General features: G+C 37.5%; 3 protein-coding genes and 1 non-coding gene across 7 annotated transcripts; 3 read left to right on the forward strand and 1 right to left on the reverse strand.

Annotated features, from left to right (window-relative positions):
- Nucleotides 1-733: 733 nt before the first annotated feature.
- On the forward strand, nucleotides 734-5569 carry LOC109192544 (heterogeneous nuclear ribonucleoprotein 1-like). The gene is made up of 6 exons (XM_019343228.1): nucleotides 734-987; nucleotides 1096-1136; nucleotides 1260-1423; nucleotides 2294-2393; nucleotides 2588-2757; nucleotides 2943-5569. Exons 1-6 carry the CDS (start codon nucleotides 944-946, stop codon nucleotides 3462-3464), a joined length of 1041 nt encoding a protein of 346 aa, XP_019198773.1. The 5' UTR covers nucleotides 734-943; the 3' UTR covers nucleotides 3465-5569.
- A 589-nt stretch (nucleotides 5570-6158) lies between these two features.
- Nucleotides 6159-6231, forward strand: TRNAF-GAA. The gene has a single exon. It is a non-coding gene; the product is annotated as a tRNA-Phe (tRNA).
- Nucleotides 6232-6320: 89 nt separating this feature from the next.
- LOC109192553 lies at nucleotides 6321-8373 on the forward strand. Of its 4 annotated transcripts, none has more exons than XM_019343239.1 (5): nucleotides 6321-6368; nucleotides 6504-6859; nucleotides 7143-7331; nucleotides 7920-8048; nucleotides 8084-8373. In XM_019343239.1, exons 2-4 carry the CDS (start codon nucleotides 6614-6616, stop codon nucleotides 8001-8003), a joined length of 519 nt encoding a protein of 172 aa, XP_019198784.1. In that variant the 5' UTR covers nucleotides 6321-6368; nucleotides 6504-6613; the 3' UTR covers nucleotides 8004-8048; nucleotides 8084-8373. The 4 variants fall into 4 exon arrangements, with proteins under 4 accessions (XP_019198784.1, XP_019198783.1, XP_019198785.1 ...); XM_019343240.1 differs by lacking the exon at nucleotides 6321-6368 and having other exon boundaries at nucleotides 6401-6508; nucleotides 6574-6859; XM_019343241.1 differs by lacking the exon at nucleotides 6321-6368 and adding an exon at nucleotides 6429-6449 and having other exon boundaries at nucleotides 6574-6859.
- Nucleotides 8374-8540: 167 nt separating this feature from the next.
- On the reverse strand, nucleotides 8541-10846 carry LOC109192552. The gene is made up of 6 exons (XM_019343237.1): nucleotides 10374-10846; nucleotides 10022-10167; nucleotides 9451-9619; nucleotides 9257-9352; nucleotides 9028-9110; nucleotides 8541-8943 (listed from the first exon to the last, which is right to left on the reverse strand). Exons 1-6 carry the CDS (start codon nucleotides 10740-10742, stop codon nucleotides 8811-8813), a joined length of 996 nt encoding a protein of 331 aa, XP_019198782.1. The 5' UTR covers nucleotides 10743-10846; the 3' UTR covers nucleotides 8541-8810.
- Between the last annotated feature and the right edge of the window lie 2335 nt (nucleotides 10847-13181).

Consider the following 13181-nt stretch of genomic DNA (forward strand, 5'->3'; position numbering starts at 1 on the left):
AATTGATATTTCTATTATAAAAGTAACAAAACACATTTTATTGTTCTTGAGCTAGCTCAAGTGACAAATGTACTACCTTTGTTGGGAGAATTTTGAGATAATCCGAGTTCGATTCTCATAAGTGACGATTCTCCGATAAACAAATAGAGAAAGACCAAGACAATTTTGTGCTTTAGACCAAAAACAAAACACATTTTATTGTCCTAAAATAAATGATTGTGTAAGAGCATCTACATCAGAAGTTATTTGAGTGTTATTGTCAATCAAAAAAATTGAATGGAATTATTTAGAGATGTGGGGTAGAGTTATTTGTGGAGTTATTTCTCCTGCAAAGGGTGATAGAATTGTGGGGTCCACACTAAAATAAAAACAAAAAGAAAGCCTTGGTATCTCCGCGTGAAGGAAACAAGCCTTGGTGTCTCCGCGTGAAGGAAACGTAAGAGGCCACTCGGGCGCGTGCAGTGCACGTGCCCGAGTGGCACGCCGTTTCATATTAAAAAAAAAATCATTTTTTTGTTTTTGTTTTCTCCCTTTCCACATTTTTTTTCCTAATCACTCTTCATTCTCCCTCTAATATCCTCAACTGATAATGTTGCTCCAAGTAGAATATAAATATGATATATAAAAATAATGATTTTGAATTCTATCAAAAACACTTCAAATAATTATATATTCATATCACACCGGGTCACGTTGGCTACGCTTATATTAGGCATAAACTTCATTTCTTTTCCTTTTCGGGTTTTATTATATTTTTCCGTTTCGGCTTTTCCTACTTTTTTCAGGATAACTTTTTTGACACATATCCAGATTTCCCGAGCAGCGTTCATATAAAAAGGCAGAAGCACCCGCTCCGATTGTCCCCGCCAGTCGAGCAGCACAAACCCTAACCCCTGCCATCGATCATCCTCTGAGATCTCTGAAAATCATCAACCCCGACCACATGGGATCCAAGAGATTCAACTTCGGCGATGGCGCCAGCCCCGGGTGAGTCTCTAGTTGTTTATCTAAGACTTTTGATTGATGGATGGATGAATGGATGTGTGTGTGTGTGTTGAGCTGTGCTAATTAGGGTTTTGTTTTTCTATGATACAGAAAAATCTTCATTGGTGGTTTAGCTAAGGATACAACTCTAGGTTTGCTTTGAACTGTCTTCTACGATTGTTTGATTGGTGTTCTGTGTTGTTTTATTTTTATTTTTTGTGATGGTAATCTGACTTACTTCTATTATTTGTGTGGGGAATTTAATTTGGTTGAAGATCAATTTGTGAAGTACTTTGGGAAGTATGGAGATATCACAGACTCTGTTATCATGAAGGACCGTCAAACTGGACGACCCAGGGGGTTTGGGTTCATCACGTATGCTGAACCAGCTGTTGTTGACACTGTTATTGCTGAAACCCATATCATCAATGGCAAACAGGTGAGAGCTTATCAAATTTATTTACCACCAATCAAATGCATTTTTATCTGCTGGCTGTTGATTGTTGTCCATAATAATGAAGTTGGCAATAGTGCTATTCTTTCAATGAGCTCATAAGATTTTCCCTTTTGCCCTTGTAAAGTGAAAGGATGCTTTTCACAAGTTGGATAGGTCTATGGGCGCAGTATGCAAACCTTGATCAATAAATCTAATACTTAGCTTCTAAGCATTTATAGTTTGGGGTTTTGACTTAAATAAGCATAATTGAAATGGATTGGGCAAAATTGATAGATTTTAAATCCTGGACAAAAATAGGGAAAACTAGGTTGAAAAATGCATTTGAGTCATAGCCCTTTATAGTTATTCAAGTTTTCAAATTTAGTATCTGAGTAATTTAGGTTGCATGCTTTGTAACTTGAACGAAATAAGAAAAGTTTTAGTTATGCATTGTCGCATTGATATGTATGAGTATGACTTAACATACTTCTATAAGTATATATTAATGAACTATAAATATTATGAAGCTGTGTCATAACTGCCATATCTTGTGTATTCTAGGAACATTTTATTATGCCTATTGCAATCAAAATCCCTTTATAGTTATTCAAGTTTTCAAATTTAGTATCTGAGTAATTTAGGTTGCATGCTTTGTAACTCAAAACAAATAAGAAAAGTTTTAGTTATGTATTGATATGTATGACTTAAGATACTTCTATAAGTATATATTTTAATGAACTATAAACATTATGAAGCTGTGTCATAACTGCCATATCATTTGTTTTCTATGAACATCTAATTCTCTTTAAAGAGTGGTGGCACCAGACATTGGGTTTATGATCCTTGAGAAATAATAATTCTCCATTTTGACAGGTTGAGATAAAGAGAACCATTCCCAAAGGATCTGCTGAATCCAAGGATATCAAGACGAAGAAGATTTTTGTTGGCGGTATTCCTACCGTGGTAACTGAAGGTAAAGACGTGTCCTTCTGTTTTTACTACTTTCTACCTGATACTTACAGTATGGCTACAGCAGGACTGTGATTGTCCACTTTTGCATGTTTCACCAGCTTTATGATCTCTAAGATTTAGCAACCAACATGTTTTATGCCTTTTGTTGTGTTCCCTAATACATCTATTGTGTTCTTTTTGTTTTGGGTGGTTTAGATGAGTTAAAAAGCTTTTTCTCCAAGTATGGGAAGGTGGTTGAACATGAGATCATAAGAGACCATGTGAGTAAACGATCCCGTGGGTTTGGATTTATTGTATTTGACAATGAACAAGTGGTTGATAATATTCTGGCTGATGGAAACATGCTAGATATGTCTGGTACCCAGGTTAGTTTTTCACTTTCCCCACTATATATTCTGTCTGGATATAATGATGTTGCATATAAATTGTCTCTGAAGCCTAGAACTACTAGTTGGTTGCAGGTTTTCATTGTATCACTAATTGTTAAGTGCTTGGCTCTCACACTAATGTACAGGTTGAATGTTTAGGTTGACTTTCTTCTTTGTTGTAGGTTGAGATCAAGAAAGCTGAACCAAAGAAACCCTCATACCCTGCACCTGCTCCCGCCTATGGTAGTGAGTCTAGGGCCCGTGGTTATGGTGACAACTATGGTGGATTTGGCAATAACTATAGCGGTTTTGACAGTGGTGGTTTTGGCACTGCCTCTTATAGGTCTTATGGAGGCCTTGGGGGTGGTAGGTTTGGTGAATATGGATATGGTGCTGGTGAATTTGGGGGCCGCTATGGCGAATTTGCTGGAGGTGATTTTGGTGGTGGTTACCGTGGAGAGCCCTCACTTGGCTACTCCAGTCGCTTTGGCTCTTATGGTGGTGGACTTGGTGGGGGATATGGTGGCAGTGGTTTAGGTCCATATGGTCGTGGTGGTGGTGGTGGTTATGGAGGGTTTGGTGGAGCTGGCTCAGGTGCTGGTTATGATTCTGGCCCTGGTGCTGGTTATGGTGGACCAGGAGGCATGTATGGAAATAGGGCTGGCTATAGTGGCAGTGGTCGATACCATCCATATGCCAGATAGATGTTATACTAAACTTTTCCCATAGGTGTTGCAGTCAGGTCTCTTGGTTATTGCTTCTTATCGCCCAGAGTTGAGTAGATATTCAAAGCCGTAGCAACTAGCAAGGAGGCACTGTCTAGAAGATTGGAACAACCTTAGTTTATTTTAATATTGTGGTTTAAGAGAATTTTATTAGATATATCATGCTTGATTCTGATTGAGCCTTGTGTTTGTAGTTTAGATGCTTTCTTCAAATTATGAAGTTTGGATTAGTTAGACCTCAATGTTGGGCTGTTTAATGTATTTTTAAGGTTAATATTTTAGATGATTGTTGCAAGGGAATGATATAAATCTCTACTAATATAGTGATTTAAGGTTACTTGTAAGACTAGTTATTAGAGTTAATACCATTTTTAGTCCTCAAAGTATAGTGGCTTTGCCACTTTTGGTCCTCAACTTTAAAATTGACCAATTTTGGTCTTCCATGTATTGATTTTTTTTGGTCACTTTTGGCCTCTGGGAGATTTTCTATCAAATGGTTGTTTGAGACATGATAAGACATGTACTTTCATTATCCAAACCCCTAACCTAAATCATTCCAACTTCAAAGAAAAAACCTTAAATCATCTCAAACCTATGATACACAACAAGAATACATTGGATGTGAAGACTGATTGAAAATTTTGGGATGATTTAGGGTTTTTCTCCTTCAAATTTGGGATGATTTTGGGGGGTTGGATAACAGAAATGTTGTTTAGACCCCATCTCATACAGTCATTTGACAGAAAATCCACAGGAGGACCAAAAGTGGCAAAAAAATAATATTTGAAGGATTAAGGTTGGTCGACTTTAGAGTTGGAACCAAAAGTGGCAAAGCTACTATACTCAAGGACTAAAATGGTATTAACTCCTAGTTATTATTATCATTTTTTGGTCATAGACCCTATCTATAAGATGGTAAACAGGTTTCATGACACTGAACTAGTGCATATGTCTTAAGACATGAATTGTGTCTTGTGATTAGGTTCACAGTGTGTTCTGAAGTATTGTAGTTAGCTTGATGGGCTGCTATTTTAGATTTTCCAGTTATTAGTTTGTCTACTTTATCATAGTTTATATAAATGATAATTAAAAAAACTAGTTAATGAGCTATGCTGCAAAGATATAGTTGCACTTATTTTATATCTAACTGATAGTGTAGTAATGAAGTCCAGTTTTGCATAGGGATTTGAGAAGATAGCTATGAACTAGTAGTGATTGTAATTTATTTATTTATTTTTTTTAATGTAGTAGACTAAAAGTGTTGTAGAACAGTGACAAGGGGATGGCTGGAGTTGTGTGATGCTGTGGATTTGAAACAGAAGTTTGGTATGATTGTTGGTGATTAGAGAAATGGGGAACCATGGGTTGTCAGCTGTGTTATGGTTCATAAGAGATGGCTCTTGTTGTGCTGCTAAAGAGAATTCTGGGGTTCTCATTGCTTCACTTGTATGCATTGGCCACTCAAGAATAGAATAATACGGAGTAGTTGTTAGACTTTAAACCGATAGATATAGGTTTTCTTACCCAGCCTAGTATGCAACTGAAAGCCTGAAAGTTGAAACTTAGGTCTTGATGCTGAGCTCATTATATTTGAAAGCCGCTTCCCCATTAGCATTAGTTTGTAAATTGGTATTCCCTCCATTCCAGATTTCACGGTAGTATGTATTGGCAATGTTATGCAGCTGCTTCAGTCACACAAGTATTGAGCAGGTAGACTGGCAGAAGAGGTTAGTGATGCTACTCGCAAGAATCCGGTCTGCCTTTTTTATGACTGGAATCCACTGGTGTGTTTACTACCGAAGAAGGAAAAGTAGAGAATATGATTATTTGTACATCTGAAAAACAGAAGACAGTGAGTGGAGAATGGGAAATTGGAGAAAGGAAAAAGGAAAACAGCGAATTGAAGTACGGTTTTGACTGGAATCTCTTGTTTTTGCTGTCATTTTTCCTCCTGTAAATGGTAGTCTTAGCTAGTAGTGTTTTTGATTTGTAATTTTTCCATGAATGTATGTACTCCATGTAAACTTTACAGTACCATATGCCAGTTCATAAGTATCAGCTTCTCTGGGGCTTGCTTTGTTTTCTATTCAGCATGTAATCATTATGTATCTTTCAACAATTCTTGTATTAGTGCTGATATTTCGTGTGAAAAAGGGGTATCTTTCAGTCCTTTACAATGAATGTTGGTAAAGTCCAATGTTATTATTTAATTCTCTCAATCCCATGGCCACAACTTCAGAAGGTAGAAGTGGTCGCGTGTCAGTTAAGGATCATTATATTGTGGATTAGGATTTGTCATGAGATCATTATATTGTGAATTAGGATTCATTATAGGATCATTTTACCCTAAATTAGGGTTTACTATGGAATCATTATATCGTGAATTAGGGCTTACCATGAGTATTGTAGGATATAAATATGACTGAAAGTACACAATATGTTAACTGAATGTATATAATCTATGGTAAGATATAAATATGTATCATTATACGTAATATCAAATTGTGTAGTTTTTCACACACAATCTAAATTTAAACTTCTAATGTTCATGATATGAATCAAATTTTCACTGACATTGGAAGTAAGTTTTAAGTTATGATTTTGATTTATTAGTTTTGGGGGCAAAAATAGAAACTTATACTAATAAATTAGTAACTGTCAATGTAACCAATTGCGGGGATAGCTCAGTTGGGAGAGCGTCAGACTGAAGATCTGAAGGTCACGTGTTCGATCCACGTTCACCGCATTTTTGGTTTTCCCAATTCTGCCCCTCCGCGTGACCAATTTGGTCGGGTCCTTTTTCTCTTTCAAGGCCGCTACATTTTTTGCTGTATTTTCTTCACAGAAAGTCAGAAACGGATCAGTGAGGTTTACAGTCTACAGGTAAGTAGGAATCCCTCGCAAACGCTCTCTGAACACATTCTATATGCCGAGCATGAGAATGAGCATCTCCATATCCTACTTGTAATTCTTTGGTTCTCAAAATTTCTGAAAGCGATTGCTGTCTTCGCGCTGCAGTTAAGGTGTTCGACGAAATTCTCAAGCGGGATATTCTCATCCAAAACCTTTTCATTTTTTCAATCCGCAGTAAAAGTTGGTACAATTGGATTGATTTCTCCTCTTGAGTCATGATTGGGGTTCGTAGAGCCGTGCACGGGCTTTGGAGGCAAGTGCATACAAAAACCTGGGAAGGTCCCAGCGAGAACTTGAAGAAAAAGGTTGCTGAAATTGAAAGGAAGAGGAAAGGCAAGAGCGCCCGGAAGAATCAAATGTTTATCAGGGTGCCGGACTCAATGGAATGGCTGGACACTCCCACCATGCCGATGATACTCATCGCTGTTGGGTCTGCTGTTGTTGCAAAGATCTTGATGACGGTATGGCTAAGTTAAGTTGCATCTCAGAAGACAAGGATATGTTTCGAAATCAGTTTCTGTAATTTCACTGATTAATCTTTATTTGTGACTGACTTTCCCTAATTGTCTGGCTTAATGAAACTGCAAAAATCCTAATCTGGATGACTAGTCTTTAAGCAATTCCCTCTACAAACAACCATGACACCATCCTAGATTGTTTAAGGAATAAAAGTATAATTTCTAAATAATTTATGTGATTTTTTAGTTGGAATTAATGGTTTTAGGATGCTGTTCATTTTTGTAGTATGATGACTCAAAGTCTCAAGAGACAATTGAGGAGAATATTAAGAATGCCCCTGAAGGTTTTGGGACAGTAAGGATGCTCACCCGCGAGGAATGGGATGCAATTCAAGAAGTGCGGCCAAGGACTCCATTTGAATCTACACTTGCACGTCCCAATGCACGCATAAGGACTGGGGAGCCCATCCACTTGGTAATGCTCGCTTCTCTCTTTTTCCATCTTTCAAGGATTGCAAGTCTGAAATCTAAAATTGTGTCATTGGTATTACAATTCTTTTGGTTCTGTGCATATTGATGTAATGGGTCATCCTTTATCACCCGTGAGTGCTACATATTGAGTTTCTGTTAGTGAAATGAAACCTTAGAGTTTGAATCTCTGTTAATGAAATGAATCCTTTGCAGTTTGTCAGTTACACATATGTCCTCTTAAGCTGGTCATGTAGGAAATTTCTTGTACTAGTAAAGACTCCTGGAGTAAGATTCTAACTTTAGGAGTAGATAAGAAAATTTCCAGATTTTCTATTACCGTTTTGCTGTTGCTCTGGCTTCATTATGGCACTTGGTCTCTCTCAACCTAATTTCATAATTGGTGAAAAAGTTTAGAATACGCTATACCATGTGCTGCTAAGTATGACCTGGAAAGTTTAAATAAACGATCATGAGCCACATAAGAATGCAGGGTGAAGATTTTCTAACTTTTCCTTGTTTGTTCCTTTTTCTTGAGATGGGTTGACAATATTTTTAAAAAATATCTCTATTTCTATTTAATGACCATATGCAGGAGGATGTGAAGGACTGGACAGCTGATGTTTTCTCAGATGCACTCACACGGGCTGAAGAATGTGTTAAACGTGGATCAAGCTAGATAATTGCAATTCTTCCATATTTAAAAGACACAGTGCCATATAGCAGGATATGCTGTAAAGCAGATACAATAATATTCAGGGGAATTTTTGGTGAATTCTATCATACAACGTTGCTTAGAATCTTTTTCCTCTAATCAAAATGTCAATGTGGTCTCCTAAATTGTACACCACCTGCTTGCTAAGCTCTGGGTTTCAGGGTTATGATCAGATGCCTTTGTAAAGTTCAAGAGCTCCATGAATTATATGAATACACCGACTTTCAATACCATATTGTAGCAGAATTTACATTATTCAGTTTGTATTGTCACTGCTTGAATAAATGTCAGATTGCTATTTGAAGTGCAAAGATGTATTGTTTTTTTTGTTGCAGTTAATGCAAGTGCTATTCTGGAGTTGTTATCCTGTGGATTAAAGTGTGCATTTGATTTAGCCAGTTCAGACTTCACAAATCAGATTAAACTGCTTGGGCACTTGGGAAGTTGACAAAAAGCAGAAAACAAAGCATTTTGACAATTTTAAAACAAAACAATTCCCTCTCTGGAATTTGACATGTGTATTTAGTAACAAAAAACTGTAACATTTTTAAATTTTTTTTTTTTTTTCTGGATATGCAGCAAAAGGAGCTCCATTGGCTGCAGCTTACATCTGCAACATGCACCAGCTCGATTTGAATCCCGGTGGTTCTTCATCCTGGCATTTGAAAGCTGGCAGTATATATGTTAACAATCTTCGAGTGGCTTTTCTTTTGTGTTGCTACATGATGTGAGGGGGTATCCAGATTCAACATCACAAAAGGGGCCGACACATTACTCTTCTTCTAAAGAACTCGGGCTTGAGGAAGCCTGTACTGCTGGGACTGGTGGCCGTAGGAGAAGGTATAATGCAGGACCCAAGAATGGAATGGCTGACACAGGAAGAAGCCAAGAACCCTTGTCGTACCTTGAATCATAAACATGTATTTCATGAGTTCTGCTCACAAACAGACCAGAATACATTGTTGTTCCAACCAAGAACAGAACTTACCACTTTCGAGTTGTCATGTCATTGAACACCCAGAATGGGGCGAATGCTGAGAGTAGAACAAAATCAATAGACATTGTATGGATCTGAGAGCAGACAGAAGAAAAAGAATTGAAAGAATTTTGCACACAAAAAGGGATGGGGCTGATAGAGAATGCACAGAAAGTGAGACAGTCTACTACTGGACACAGCATCCAGAAGCCTGAGATTGATTTCAAGAGTCAGAACTTACAAATCTGCTCTGTCTGAAGTACTGGTAAAATTCCTTCCAGTCCCCAGTAGAAATACCTGCATAAACTATTAATCCTAGCCCCGAAGCCAACAGAATCTGAAACATCATAGTCAGGTTGAATTCGCCTTCAGGAAACAAATAAACAATAAAGATTGTGCATAAAAAGTCTAGTTTCAGCCTAAACGCCATATTACCCCTGCAGTTAATTTCGATTCAAGGAAGTTCAAAGGCCATCTTCTGAGCTCGGTTTCTTCAACAGGTGGAGGCGGGGGCTTCCAGAGAATAAAAAAAGGAAAGAGAGCATATGCACCACCAATGCATGAAAGGACAAGGAAGGGCCAGACAGGAACACTGCACTTGGGGCTGCAGAAAAAGAACTCTCATATCAACACAATTAGCTATTCATAAGGTAAGCAGGGTGGCAAGTTTGCATGTTCTTTAACACAAAAGCTGCACATGCAAAGATTATAGAAGAACGGTGGAAGCAATTCAAACCAAGATGGTCAGACTATTGACTGGTAACCACAGGGTTACAAATTTAACTTCTAGCGGGAGTGGCCTATTAGGCTTCTTGGTTTGAGCCGATCAACTATGGACAACCTAGATTGGTATTCTTGGTTTGAGTTGGTCAGCTATGAGCAACTAAGTTGGTTTACCTCATTGTGACCTTTTGTCTGTTAAGGTCACAAGACAACCCCCGATTTCCCTCGTCACTCAAAAGGAAGAGGAACTGTGAAACTGAAGTAAGATCATCATAAAGCTTACGTTCTAGCAGTAGGAAGCAGCAGCATACTGTATACTACAGGCCATAAACCCATTATGTACCATTCAGCCACAAGAACATCATTCATTCTGAAACCATCATCTCCTTTCAAGTTAAGCAGCTTCTTCAGGAAATACAAATCTGTTGACTGAAACACACAAAGGTTACTAACCCTAACCAAAAAACAGGTGAAATTATCAAGCAAAGAACACTACAGGAAGCAATCTCAAGTCACAACTGCACCAGTTTAGCCATTTATGAAGGGAAAAAGGTATAGATAGATGCAATTGTGTATGGATTTCTGAAAGCAGAAGAAAATGGCAGATAAATAGATGCAAAATTGTGGTGTAGTACCGGGGTCTGGTTAGGGGCGAGGACGAGAACATAGTACATGAGGCCAGCCCAAAATCCGAAAAGGAGAAACGACAGCGTCCAGCCCCATCCCTCTCCATCGTCCCCTCCATTCTCGCCGCCGCCGTCTTCATCCTCGACCTCCGAGGAGTCCTCTTCAAGAACAGGGTCCTGTGAGCTCGGAGTGGTGAGTGAACTCCTGCGTATTTGGAGGCAACTTTTCCGGGGAATCGTTGGGGCTTTGGTGGCTATGGAGAAGCAGGTCCGAGTGTGAAGGAATGAGAGTCGGCGGGTAGAGATTCCAGCGAATTTGGGTTTGGGTGGGGGTGGAGTGAAGACGCAGGCGAGGAGGTTGTTCGCTCTGGCAGCCATCTTCTTTCGCCGGCGCCGGAAAACGTTTTTCCGTTCACTATCACAACAGTTTTAGTTGGATATTCTTCGTAGCAGTGGATGGGTACTGTTGGATTAAACGTCGTAGTTTTAGTTGGATATTCTTCCATAAAATGGAGGGAGATAATACGCCACGCCCCTACCCTCTTCCCGGGTTCAACCCGATTTTATTTGGTGTATCCATTTTTTTAAAAATCGACCTGTTCACCTAAAAAAATCAATCTCTAATAATTGCTTGTGACTTATTTATACAATCCTTTATTTATACACTTAACCATTTATTCTGGGCACAAGTGTCAAATAGATCCATCTACTACTGCGAAATGCTCAATTTCCACCATGAACTAAATTAAGTGTCAAATAGGTCCATTTACGAGTTAAATTTGTTCAATTGATTTTTTTACAGGTTAATAACATGTTACCTATTTAATTATTGAAATAAATAAAATAAAATTAAAAAAAAAAAAAATACCACCGGCTGTCCTGCGAGGACAGCCGGTGGCTGTATTCTTTTTTTTTTTTTTTTTTTTTTTTTAAATAATTTTTAAATAATTTTGAAATTATTTTTTTAATAATTGAATTGGTAACCTGTGGTTAATTAGCCTTTAATTTAGTTCATGGTAGGAATTGAGCACTTGACAAAAGTACATGGGCCTATTTGACACTTCTCCCTTTATTCTGTCGACCAGGTTCCACCTTTTTTAAAATATACAATTTACATACTGAAGGTTCACAATTTTGTAAAAGCTAAATTGTGAATATTTAGTATGTAAATTGTATATTTTGGACTCCGGTCCATATGGTAAGGTAGACTATGATCCATGGTATAACTAGTGGATTCTTACAATGTTGGCATTGTAAATATTTGTAATGGGCTTAAAGCAATCCTATTTTGTTCATTTCCATGTCTAAATTGAGCTTCACATTAGACTGGCAAATTATTGTATGGACCATGGTCCACACAATGTTATGTGGACCATAATAAAATGTACATTTTTAATATACTAGGTGTACATTATTTTTGTACTGAATGTACATTATACAATATAATGTACACTCAGAACAAAAATAATGTACATTCTCTGAATATAATGTACATTATTTTTGTACTAAATGTACATTATTTTACAGTAGACAAAATATGGTCCACACAACTTGTGTGGACCATGGTCCATACAATAATGATTGCATTAGACTAGCCAATACTAAACTTCAATGACTTTTGCTGTTGGACTGCTTATAAGTTATAACCCCCAACACATTTATAGTTATGATGAATCCATTGAAATGAGGTACGCTAATAGGAGTTTATTGTGTTTGGTTGAAATTTGGCCTTGTTTATATAGAGATGTTTCATTAGGCAATTTATATCCTACACCACGGCGCGCGTTGCACTATGCACCCAGATGCAAAACAACGTCGTTTTAATTATTTTTCTTTTTGAAATTTCCCGCCCCAGTGAATGGCAGTAGTTTTTTCTTTAAAAAAAAGCCGTTGTTCAAGAATGTACATAATGTTATACTAGAATACACATAATGTTATACATGAATGTACATAATTATATAACAAAATATACATACTCTTTTTAAAAGATAATACACATAATCTAACATAATACATAATAAACATAAACTTTTAACATAATACACATCAACTCTTAACATAATACACACAAATTTTCTGATTCGGATGTACATAATTGTATAAAAAGAATGTACATAATTGTAAAAAAATTACACATAACGTTGTGAACAAATACACATAACGTTGTAAACAAATACACATAATCTCAGCAACTTCCTACCGCGCCTCCCAACACTACCCAAAACGACGTCGTTTTGGGAGGCGCGCGGCGCACAGTGCTATGTGCGCCGTGGTGTAGGATATAACGATTGGTTTCATTAGATGTCCAATGACCATCGCCAAAAGGTGGGCTATATTAGTTAGAGTTATTATCTAGACATACAAGCCCATCTCATTTAAGGCCCGAATTAAGTTTTGATTTGACCCGAAAAGAGCAATTTTTAAGACATCCACAATAGATGGGTTTTAGGTATTTTTTTGTGAGAGCCAAGCATATGTGGAAAAGAGAGAAATATGAGATAGAATATAATGTTTTAGGTTTTCCTTCAAGCTAGAATCCTGATTTTTCATTTTAAAGTGGACCCCACCAAATATGAAAAAGATCTTGTTAATTTGCGTGAGGTACAACTAAAGCGCCCAGCCAGGCTCGTGCACACCATATGCCAGCTGGGCGCGTTATTTCCTTCGCTGTTTCTTTTTTTTTTTTTTCTTATTTCTCTTCTCTCTTCCATGTTCTCTCTCATAGTCACATCTGCAAAAATTAATCAAAAACAATGCCTAATGAGGACGCTCTTATTAGTATGTATTTTTTTTTTCATATTCAAGTGGGAGAGATCG

The sequence above is a fragment of the Ipomoea nil genome, unplaced genomic scaffold (assembly GCF_001879475.1).
Source record: "Ipomoea nil cultivar Tokyo-kokei standard unplaced genomic scaffold, Asagao_1.1 scaffold1770, whole genome shotgun sequence".
Classification (NCBI taxonomy): Eukaryota; Viridiplantae; Streptophyta; class Magnoliopsida; order Solanales; family Convolvulaceae; genus Ipomoea; species Ipomoea nil.